A 12,462-nucleotide genomic window follows, 5' to 3' on the forward strand; every position below is an offset into this window, starting at 1 on the left:
AAGATATCCACAGCAAGCTGCAAGGCCCCGCTAATTAGTGTACTGCTTTTCGAGTGAGTGCACTGGAAACAAAACCCTGGTTTTACCTGAAAACAAATCGATTTTCTTGTAATAGAAACATCATATCGGGGGTACTAGAGCATGCACAAATCGTAATAATGTGTAGAATACTCCGCTAGTAGCTTCATATGATAGTCATGGTATGCTTAGGGAGTGTTCATTAATACTTTGGTAGGGGGGGCTGGTCTACCTCAAATTTTTCACTCGAAAACTTTTTTGACCCCCCCTCGATGGACTGCTAAACTTTTTTGACCCCCTCTTTTGACAGACAAAACTTTTTTGACCCCCCCCCCATTATCGTATAACAAACATACTTAGTGTTGTTTCCAGCGGTGTGGTATCTGGGTCATATGCCATTGAGGGAGGCAAATGTTTGAAACATTCCCGGTGGGACAATTGCGCATGAAATACAAGCACAAGGAAATTTTAATTTTATACTTAATTTAGATTTGTCCCAAATCAGGGTGTTTATCTGATTTAACAGGGATAAATGAAATAGAGGATTTATTTGGAGGTTCATAGGTGCATAATTTGGATCCGTGGCTATTATGATATTGATAGTACTCTACAAATGCGCGTGAACCACCCAAAAAATTTGGCCATATTGAAGCTTGAATGGTCAAATATTGTTGAAATTAGAACTAATTTATGCAAAATGCTAAAATGGTCAAATATGAGATTAATTTGGTCACGCAAATGTACACAGGTATCAGTTTTGGCCCCAAAGACCGTGGTACCTGGGCCTGTCCCCACTCTGCCTATGGTAAATCTACCCATGGGCCTTTGTGTACAAAATAATTTTGCAATGAGAAATAGTAAACTGAACATGCTGAAGTGTGCAGTTTACATGTAAAAAATCCAATTTATTTGCAATATTTTCTTGATTTAGTTGTATTTGATCAGATTGGTACATAATCATACTGATTTGTAGCCTACTTTGAAGAGATATAAAATTTTATGATAAAAGGTGCCAGTATTTCTTAGTCCAGTCCAGATGTTGCATGTTGCTGATCATCTTTCATGTTATTAATTAATAGATATGTGTACACTAAGTGCCATCATTTTTTCAAACAAAAGCACTGAAAACGAAAACTTGCCCATGTTAAATTTTGGGTTTTGAAGAGGAAAACTTTTTGACCCCCCTTTCCTACCACCTAAAACTTTTTGGTCCCCCTCTTTTAAGGTCCAAAACTTTTTTGGCCCCCTCCCTTTTTACCAGCCCCCCCACCAAAGTATTTCTGAACACTCCCTTAGCCTGAGTCGCTCGGCCTATCTCGAACAAAATCGCGATGCGTAGCTGTTGAAAAACGAGGAGTCGCTGTACTATCACGGCAATTTTTGATACGAAGATATAGGGATGATGACGATGTGCCCTACTCTGCAATGTTTGGCTGAGTAACGGCACATGAACACAGCCTTTTGTACTTATAACCAGATGTAAATTAGTCATTTGGGTGAAGCCAACAGGAATGGTTGTGCACATATGTAGGCCTACGGAATGCTGTTTCTGCACACATACATTGCTTGTTTGCTTACTTGTTCACTCACTCACTCACTCACTCACTCACTCACTCACTCACTCACTCACTCACTCACTCACTCACTCACTTGACTCACTAACTCACCCACCCACTCACTCACTCACTCACTCGCACACCACTCACTCACTCACTCACTCACTCACACTCACTCACTCACTCACTCACTCACTAACTCACTCACTCACTCACTCACTCACTCACTTACTCACTTGACTCACTCACTCACTCACTCACACCCCACTCACTTGACTCACTCACTCACTCACTCACTTGACTCACTCACTCACTCACTCACTTCACTTGACTCACTCACTCACTCACTCACTTGACTCACTCACTCACTCACTCACTCACTCACTCACTCACTCACTCACTATCTCACTCACTCACTCGGGCCTATTAATATTATTTATTTATTTATTTATTTATTTATTTTTATTTTTTTTGCACTTATGTTGTTGTTTTGTTTTTTAATTAATAATTTCATTTGGGATGTGTATAGGGGCCCGCACATGATGCGTGACTGACAGGGAAAATCCCATAGGAAATCCCGATGTTTTTTAAAAATTTGTATTTTGTTACACCCTATACTTGCTGTTGTGATTTGATATTTTGGATTTCAATAAATATAACTTCTATTTTCTTTTACGTACAATAATCAATATACATGACAGTGGTTTTTATTCAGATTTGTCTTAATGATAAAAAAGTAGAGCTGAGCACTCATTATTTATATCTTTGCCTATTTAGAATGATAATAACATTGATTTGACCTATTGATTTCTAGAAACAAAGGGGTCAACAAACTTTTTCTTGCTGGTTGCAGATTGTAAACATGATCAGTTCATGTGATTACCATGTTCGAGAAGATCAGTTTCGGTGATGAATGAAATTAATATTTATAAACTACTTCCCCATATCCTGAAACAGGAAAATGAAGATTTTGTTCACAATGTGACATTCCGCTAGCACTACTGCGTAAAAGGAAAGCGGAGCTGAGAGAGCTTTGTTCAAAGTTAATTTAAGCTTACCAAACATCTTGAAAATGGGGCAAAATTCGGCAGCAATACCAATATTGTCTGTAGTGTTTTTGCTGGTGATTATGAGCAGCGGTTTTTCAACGGGTTATATGCCTGTTGTTATTGTTCACGGGATTTTTGATTCGTCAGTTCAGATGCAGGACTTGAATGATATGATAACAAAGGTAGTAAAATTATACCATTTTGATTTTTTCAATTTCACTGACTGTGTTGTTTTAATCATGGACGTACTTATTTAGTACGTCCATGTTTTAATTGTGGCAGCTAGCAGCTCAGTTAGTGAGGGCTACACTGCAAAATTCCTGGCGGCAGAGTGACTACATCGCACTGGAACTCTCTGCAGTCACCACCGCCGTCAAGCTATAATTACTTGCCTTAAGCATGGACGTACTTATTATTTAGTACGTCCATGCCTTAAGTAATTTATTTTAGTTTACACATTTAATATTTTAATTCATGGTCATGCGCTATGAATTGGGGTATAGGTAAAAGGTATGTGTTAATTACATTTTTTATTTTTTCCCAAACATTTTGTCACAGATCTCAAGAATGGATAGGGGTACTGAACTGGTTTTGGTCTTATTTTCTTGCTAATTTATCTGGCTAAAATTGTAGAAGGTAAAACTTTCATACTATTTGTACTTTGTGAGATATTGCCAATCAAAGGATGTTAAGTCAGGGGTGGCAGAGCCTACGGATGAGGAGCCTACGTATGAGGCATGTGTTAAAGTAGCCTATAAAGAATATTGTTTTTTGGCGACTCTCAAATATATTTTTTACTGTAAATTCATAACCCAGCAAGGTATTGAGATGGATTATGTACCATTGTTTTGGTATTTCTGTCTAGTTTGTAGTGTGACTAGTTTTGCTCCAAGTAAAGTTAATTTATTGCAAGTGTGCTGCATTCTGTGTTACTGGTTTCTAGACTTTTCCTAGATACATTACTGTACTAGGTATTCATTTATGCTCCCAAATGTTCTGACTATCATATTTCTTGAAGGAGTTACCCTACTGCTGTGAAAGTTAGCATTTTCTTGATGGAAATTTGATGAGGAATTCAAATATGGCACTGTTTTTTGTGTAGGGCCTGGAGGAAAAAAGTTTTGATTGATAATGTTATAAAAATCATAAAAATTATGTACGACATTTGAACACCCTGTACATGTATCTCAGTAAGGCAACATAACTCATCATTATACTAAAATGCAGTAAACCTTTGATTTGAGCGCAGTATTGTAAGGATACATCAGCGTATTTACTGCGTTGGACGACTTGTCTCTGATTGGCTGCTAAGGCGATATGTTGTTGCTGAGTGGAAATTTATGAATGAACTGTGCACTGTACGCGTTGTTAGCGCCGAATTTGCAACATCACGGTAGTCGCGCTCGTCAAAGGTTTGCTGCATTTGACTATACATGTTTGCTTTTTTTGAAAGCCTACAATGTTATTAGCACATCTGAAAAGGTTTTAGCAGAAAAAGTTTTTACGTTAGTAAATAAGATAGGAACAAAAGTTTATACTTTTTGAACCAAAATTTAGCTTTTCCACCCTATATGACATTTGCGGCACCCTGTATATTGACCAATTGTTTGTATGTGTGTATTCCTGGTACTCTAAGCTTGACAGTGATATATAGTTTTATAGGGTTTTGATTGAACAGTTTATGAATTGTTCAATTTTTTAGTATGTACCGGGTAACGCATTTGGCCCCCAATTCATGGCACACGACCTCATTCATGCATTAATACTAGGCCTACATCTTATAATATTCCCATTTATAGCTTCTTTATTTTGTTCAAAGTGTTGCTTTGTTTCCTCCATTCTTTGCATGTTTGTTGGTTTCTTTTTATTTATTTATTTATTTGGGCAAAAAATGGGTGTGTATTTACAAATTTGGGTACATGTAAAACACTCCCTACAGAGTACACGGCTGGTATGGCTGCCGCTAAGGCTTAAGCCCATGAATTCTCATGTGTACTTGGCTTATGTGAAGGCTTACATTGTATGTGATTTACCCGGGGGTTTACCGTAAAGGTGAATGCGCAACCATTCTTTAGAAATCAAATAAATAAGACTGACCCGCTTAGATATATATTTGAGCTTATAGCTGTGTTGCACTATATTGAGGCAGCTGTTTCACAAGAATCTATGCGACATCTTAAGGGGGTACTACACCCCTGGCCAATTTTGTGCCTATTTTTGCATTTTTCTCAAAAATTATAGCGCATTGGTTACAGATATGATGAGATCTGCATATTATAGGGCAAGGACTACAACTACTGCACTGAAAATTCAGCAACTCAAGGCAAGTAGTTATTGATTTATTGATCAAATATTGGTTTTCCTTTTATTTCATTCAAAATACAACAATACAATAACAGCTAAACAACACATTTGAATGAGGAGATGCTCAGAAGGCCAAAAAGGCCTGAACAAGCACCCCTTAACCTTAGCCTACGCTTTCTTAATTTGTCTAATAAAATACAATTACATACATACAAACACCCCCCCCACCCTCTTTCATACATTCATGTAGACCGAACTAAGCAGGAAAAAAATGATGAATAAAGAACATGCAGAATATAAGTGTAAGACAAATTAGGATTTCATAACATATGCTCACGTATATCGCAAAAGAAAGCTGACATTTTGTGAATATAGTTTTAAAAGGGAGAAAAATAAAACTAAGTAAATCAAAACTAAGAGGTATTAAGTGTACATTTCCATAAGGTTTGTTTTAATTTGGGATCTAAAGAGTTTTACTGATGTAACCGTTTTGGCGCATCTGTCGATCGAATGCCATTTTCTTGGCCCGGCGGTTCTTATTGTTTTGTTAGCAAACTCTGTTTTTGTAAGACAGATATTGTAATCTTCAGCGTTTCTTGTGTGATACCTGAGGTGATTCCTCTGCTCAACGAAATAACTATTGAAGGCCTTTGGTAACAGATTGGTATTATACCTGTACATGAAAGTGCTTAGTTCGAGATCATAACTATCATAACAGTACGACAGCAACTTAGCTCACTTCCGTAATTTTTACCGGGCGTGACCTTTGCTGTTACGTGAACGTAATGTTGTAAATCAGGTGGCAAATACAGTTTTTCAGAAAACCTCAAAAAATGGAATACATGAGTGGTTTATCCCTTCATTTCCATATTGAGCCCATAGATAAGATATGAAACATGAGGATAAGGCAAACAGTAACGTGTAAAAGTCCAATTATTGTGGAGAAAATGAATGTTTATTGTGCGCCAAGTAGCCTAAAAATGAGAAAAAATGCATGTCACGATCACCAAAATGGTTATATCTGCAACTATGCTACCAACGCCGGTCGTATGCTTTTCTGTAATGATAGACATTAGCTAACTTGAGCTTGTATTAAATTTTCAGCGAAAATGATTGGTGGAACAATCGAGTCGTAGGTTGGAAAGTTGCTTTCAAAACGGCTTCCCTCGCAATCGTAAGCGTGACCATAAGTGACCAGTGTCAGCAGGAAAATTAACAGCCGGCCTTGTCCATATAATCGATTAATAATTGTCAGGATCGTCCAGTTGACTACAGTGATATTTATTTATTCATACAAAATACTGCCCTGTCATACAAAATATCGAGTCAATATAAAACGTAATTTCAAGCCATTTGACTGAACTTACAAACAGTTTATAAAAGATTATTGTTGAACGAGACACTGAATTAGAAATAACATTGCAAAAGGTACGAGAATAAGTTAGCAGGTTGTGATGGTCTAGTGGCTAAGTCCGTGCCTGAAGTGCGTGAGGTTGGAAGTTCGAACCCTACCATAGCGGTTTTTTTTTGTTGAAAATATTTATGATATTAGTAAACAACTTTCAGGAAGGGTTTCTGATCATTTGAAGCAGAAATAATGAGGTAAAATGAAAGAAAGCATTTTTTTTATCTTGACCGCTTGTGGTGTTCTATTGAAGATAATTAAAGTTACTCTAGACAACTAAACGCTGATTCCAATTATGTATGTCTGGGTATGGTGTAAGAACGGTATAAAATTACAAATAATATTATGCCAAAATATCAGGTTTGAAATTAAGTAAATTATGGCTGACACTATCTTATTTTTTTAATATGTAGGCCTCACGATAAAGAAAAACATTGCAAACGTGTTGCATAGAAATATTTTAATTGATCATAATACTGACGGGCCTACACCATAGGCCTAACAGAACAAGAGAGCAAAAAATCGAAATGCTGTAGGATTCGAACCTTCAACCTCTCGCACTTCAAACCACGGCGTCAACCACTAGACCATCACAACCTGCTGTAACATAGGCCTACTCGTATCTTTTGCAACCTTATTTCTCATTCAGGGACTCGATCAACAATAATATTTTTAAAACTGCTTTTAAGTTCAGTCAAATGAGGTGATATTACTTTTTATATTGACTTCAATATTTTGTAGGTCAATGCAGTATTTTACTTGAATAAAGAAATATCACTGGAGTCAACTGGACGATTCTGACGATTATTATTCGATATAATGACAAGGCCGGCTGCTATTTTGCTAGTGACACTTGTCACTAACGGGACACGCACGATTGAGACACGGGCCGTTTTGAGAGTAACTTTACAACCTACGACTCGATTGTTCCACCAATCATTTTCGCTGAAAATTTAATACAAGCTCAAGTTAGTTAATATCTATCATTACAGAAAAGCATAAGACCGGCGCTTGCTCATAGTTGTAGATATAACCATTTTGGTGATCGTGACATGCAATTTTTCTCATTTTCCGGCCACTTTGGACATGTTCAAGCTTCTTTATTTTCAATATTATTCAACTTTTACTCGCTTTTTGTTCTTTGCACAAATGTTTGGTATCTTATCCGTGATCATGGTACACAATTTAAGCAAAAAACGACCCGTGTCTCCCATTTCTGGGGCTATTTCGCTAAAACATGTTTGCCGGCCAAATTTTCAACATTTAGTTACGTAACCCGTGTTCACCAACCCGTAAAAAATTTCTATCGAACAAAAGAGGTCACGAAGTTGCCGTCGTACTGATAAACATTAAGCAAATTGTAATTCTTGAAAATAGGAGCTGAGTGACTTAAAAAGTGACTATTCGATATCATTCTAAGGGCTTTTTTTTGAAGTTTGAAAATCTTTTCCAAATATTTTTGACAAGTATTTCCCCATGCTAAGATACCGTAGTTTATGTAAGGAAGTATTAAAGTACAATATAGTGAATACATTATTCGCTCGGGAACAAAATGTTTCAGTTGGTTTATTACACCAACACCTCTAGATATATTCTTTGAGATGTTGGTAATATGAAATTTCAAGTTAGATTCTCATCAATTGTCACTCCAAGAAATTTGGTCTTATTCAACCTTTCCAGGATTACATTATCTAATATAATATTATTAGTAACATTGTACAATCTGGCGTGATGTTTTGTGATTTGTACCAAGCACCATATAATTAGTCTTGCTTGCATTCACTGATAGCTTATTAGCCTTAAACCAATTATTAACTTCTTTTAATTCATTGTTGATAAGATCGTATTTGGACACAATGTCCTTATGTGAATAAGTTATAGTAGTATCATCGGCAAACAAGACAAATTTTAGAATGGTGGAAGTATTTATGATATCATTAACATACAAAATGAACAATAATGGGCCTAGGATGGAGCCTTGAGGTACTCCACATATTATATCTTTATATTCAGATTTACAAGAATTGTAATACACATACTGTTTTCTATTATGTAAGTAATCTTTAAACCATTTTAAAATGTTTCCTCTAAAACCATAATGTTCCAGTTTATGTAATAAAATACTATGGTCGATAGTGTCAAAGGCTTTCGACAAATCTAAGAAAATCCCAACAGTTGTCTCATTGTTTTCGACAGCATTACTAATTTTGCAATAAATTCCAAGATAGCCATATAGGTAGAATGTTTAGATCTAAAGCCAAATTGCTTATCATTTAGAATTTCATATTTATCAATGTAATGTATGCATCTGTTGAATACAAGCCTTTCAAGTATTTTTGAAAAGCATGGCAGGACAGAAACTGGACGATAGTTGGAGAAAACTTCTGGATTTTCTTTCTTATAAATGGGAATTACCTTTGCGATCTTTAACTCATTTGGTACTACACCAGCAGTAATAGACAGGTTAAATATGATAGTTAACGGAATCGATATTTCCTTTGCAATCCTTTTTACCACGTAATTACCAATAGTATCGTGACCAGCACTCTTGTTTTGATTAAATTTATGTATTATTTTTATAACGTCTTCATTAACAATTGGTTTCATGTACATGCTACTGCTTAATGGGCTCTTTAAATAATCATAGTACTTCTTGCCATTCGTTGTAATCTTGGAAGCTAATTTAGGTCCGATGTTAACAAAATATTCATTAAATTCATTTGAAATTTTCTGGGGATCTGACACCGTTTCGCCTTCATCATTTTTTGAATTTAGCTTGCATATTTCTTTTGTTGTTACGTCCAATAATACTATTTATTGTTTTCCAAGTTTTTGTAGATTGTATTTAACAGATTCAAATTTCTTTTTATAATACTCTCTTTTTTTTTTTTTTATTAACGTGTTTAACTTATTTCTATATGTTTTGAATGACTCAAGCGTTTCATCACATGGCTTTTGTATATACCTCTTATACATCTTATTCTTAGTTTTTATACTTTTGAGAAGACTTCTACTTATCCAAGGAAATTTTGGTTCTTTTTTATTATTACTCTTGCATTTTGTCAAAGGCACACATTCATCATATACATTATTGAAAATATGTATAAACTTATTGTAACTATCATTTACATCTTCATTATCCAGTTCAGCATGCCAATTCACATTGGAAAGTTTTTGCCTGTAACTTCACAACTGTTGTCTGTGCTGAAATAAAATTTCCAGTGCAGTACATGTAATTGTAGTCCTTGCCCCTATAATATACATATATATCTTAATTGTCACCAATGCGCTATAATTTTTAACAAAAATGCAAAAATATGCACAAAATTGGGCAGAGGTGTAGTACTCCCTTAACTTAAAGCCATATTGTAACATTTGCAGAATACATGTACCTGTTGGGGGTGAGGGGGGAGACAGGGAGCTGATTTTTAATAACATTATTCTGTAGTGCTGCTTGACCTGTCCTGGTGGTGCCCAAGAAATGTTTGCCAAAATGTCAACATCACCCACTTTTACATAAAGTTTATGTGTGTCCTATGGCTGCATTACCCATCTCAGGGGTGAATGAGGAATCTAGAAAATGTTTGGAAAATGTATGTCAGAATCGTACATTGATTTGATCAAGTATTTTTGTACCGGTATTGTGTTTTGTCACATTTTCAGGCTCATCCAGGCACGAATGTAACCATACCAGACCTCTTCACTGATGCCGAGAGCCTTATTGTACCATTATGGTCTCAACTACCAAAATTTCGGGATGCCATAGAGAAGGTGATGGCAACATCCGGAGATGGAATCAACCTGATATGCTACTCACAAGGTAAAACAAGAATGGAATCACCCGGGGGGGGGGGGGGGGTTACTCGGTACAAATAACCGTAAATTCCATGTGAGCAAGCAAAATCAGTCCGAAGTTGGAAATTATATTGATTTTGAGATATAGCCAAACAAAGGAAATACTTCCTTTTGTTTCCTACTGTTTTGGAAACTCTTCGACTGCTCACATCTTTTGAACTGATTGTCCAAATTCAATGGGGATTTTTGCAAATGCTGTTTACAATCCTATAGGAAACTGAAAATTGAATATGTCCGACTTCAGACTGATTTTGCTTGATCACACCACATGTGATCAAGCAAAATCGGTTGGAGGTTGGAAATTTGATTTCCAGATAGACAAACAAAGGAAAACATTTCATATGTTGTCTATTGTTTTGGAAACACTTCAATTGTTCATATCTTTGGAACTAAATGTTTGATTTCAAAATGTACGTTTTCAAAGTCTTCATACAGTCGTAAAAATTAAACTAAAATTTAATACATGTATACCCGACTTCAGACTGATTTTGCTTGATCACGCCACATACATTGTATGGATGTGCCGTAAACAAGGCATTTTTTTCCTTATATCAATGACCCCCACGGCTGGAAAAAGTGCACAATTTCCCAGGAACATAGTTGAGATTTCCTACTATTTCTTATGTATTTCTTTATTTAGAACTTGACAATTTCCCTCCAAATCACAAAATTTCCAGGGAACCAGGTTCCTGAGTTCCCTATTTTTTCCAGGCCTGATGACCCCTTTGTCTATATAGCTAGGCCAATTTCGGTATATGGATGGGTCATTTTGTCTTTCTCAATTTTATTGGAAAAGCTCAGTGACAGTCAATTTATATAGCCAAAATGTTTCAAATTTCTTCAAATTTGTGTGTAAAATTTGTAAAAACTATGACAATTTTGTTAAATTTGGCCAAAATGTTTGACTTATTGGTATATCGATGGGTCCAAATTTCTTTAAAAATTGGTATATTTATGGGTCCCCATATCCAAACCAAACTCGAGTAACCCACTCTTTGAGATGGGGAGGGGGCACAACATTTAATGATTTATTTTAACAATTTTATTGGTAGATTTACAAAGAATCTCCTTAGGCATCAACACATCTGAAAACTATATAGTGCTATCGATGTCCTGTTGCAAATATTATATACTAAAAGCAAAATGTTTAATTATTTCTTTTTGTCCAAACAGGAGGCATTTTATGCCGAGCTCTGCTAGCCAACATGACAAATCACAACGTCATTAATTTCATATCACTATCATCCCCTCAATTGGGTCAATTTGGAGGTAAGTCATCTCATTTGAAATGTCATTGCTTAACTCTCTCCACGCGGGTATTGACTGCAGACGACAAGTTTCAAATTTTTTTTAATTACAAATTTCAGAATTGAACATTTTCATGACCATATTTGGAATCGGCATGAAAAATGCATTAAAATGAGTACAAACAAGCCTAGTATTGGTTCAGTGTTCTTAAGATAGCTCTTGATAAAAAAAATAAAGACGAATTTCATAGTTCTAGTCCAATAAAACAAACTTACTGTGGACGTTTCGAAATCTGTCAGATTTCTTTATCAACACTGATGTTTTATTGGACTAGAACTATGAAATTCGTCTTTATTTTCAATAACAGTCCTGAAGAACATGTTCAGTAATAGCTCTTGATATTTTGAGAAATTAAATAGATCTCAGAACTTAGGACTTTTTATTTTGAAGCCTATGGCTAGCAGCACACAGAGCATTAAAATTCAAGAAGTTTGTAAGTGCACTTTAAAAAAATAATATACAAAATGGACTTAGGATCTTCTTGAGGATTTATAACAGGTCAAAGTTTACCATTTATAAGAGGCATAGCTGAGAGTATCAGATCCTAGTACCGGTAGCGCATAATTGTCCCATGTTCGGCCCCCATAAATAAGTGAAAAATTGCCTCAAATGAAGCTCCAACTCCCCAAATACAATTAAATTTGCCCTTTGTTTTCAAATATTTGAGCCTCCCAATTGACAATTTCAAATTTATAACACAATGTTGATCCCACCATGTTTATTGTTTATATCACCAGCAAGGCTTATCTGCTTATTTAAGAACAAAGAGTTTCAAAGCAATGATCATGACCCTTGACCTATTTCATCATGGTATACTTTGTTCAGATGATACTTGGCGAAAATTATTTGGCTTTTGTTACTGCGTGACTATGCATGTCAACAAAGTCCCAACATACACAGCTGTAAATTTACATAACATGTGCCAGTCAGCTGTTATGCAACGCGCAACTATCATAGGTGCTGCAAC

The 12,462-nt window shown here is 35.7% G+C and overlaps 1 protein-coding gene across 4 annotated transcripts in view; it reads left to right on the forward strand.

Moving 5' to 3' along the window:
• LOC140138787 (lysosomal thioesterase PPT2-A-like) overlaps positions 1–12,462 on the forward strand; it is a 33,991-nt gene that overhangs the window by 6,178 nt on the left and 15,351 nt on the right. For 3 of the 4 annotated variants that reach the window (XM_072160556.1, XM_072160555.1, XM_072160558.1), the window contains exons 2-3: positions 9,996–10,152; positions 11,361–11,456. In XM_072160556.1, the coding sequence (XP_072016657.1) occupies positions 9,996–10,152; positions 11,361–11,456 (253 nt within the window). Of the gene's footprint in view, positions 1–2,413; positions 2,806–9,995; positions 10,153–11,360; positions 11,457–12,462 lie in introns of those variants that run through there. The other variant, XM_072160557.1, reaches the window with a different exon arrangement.

Source organism: Amphiura filiformis, chromosome 18 (assembly GCF_039555335.1).
Source record: "Amphiura filiformis chromosome 18, Afil_fr2py, whole genome shotgun sequence".
NCBI lineage: Eukaryota > Metazoa > Echinodermata > Ophiuroidea > Amphilepidida > Amphiuridae > Amphiura > Amphiura filiformis.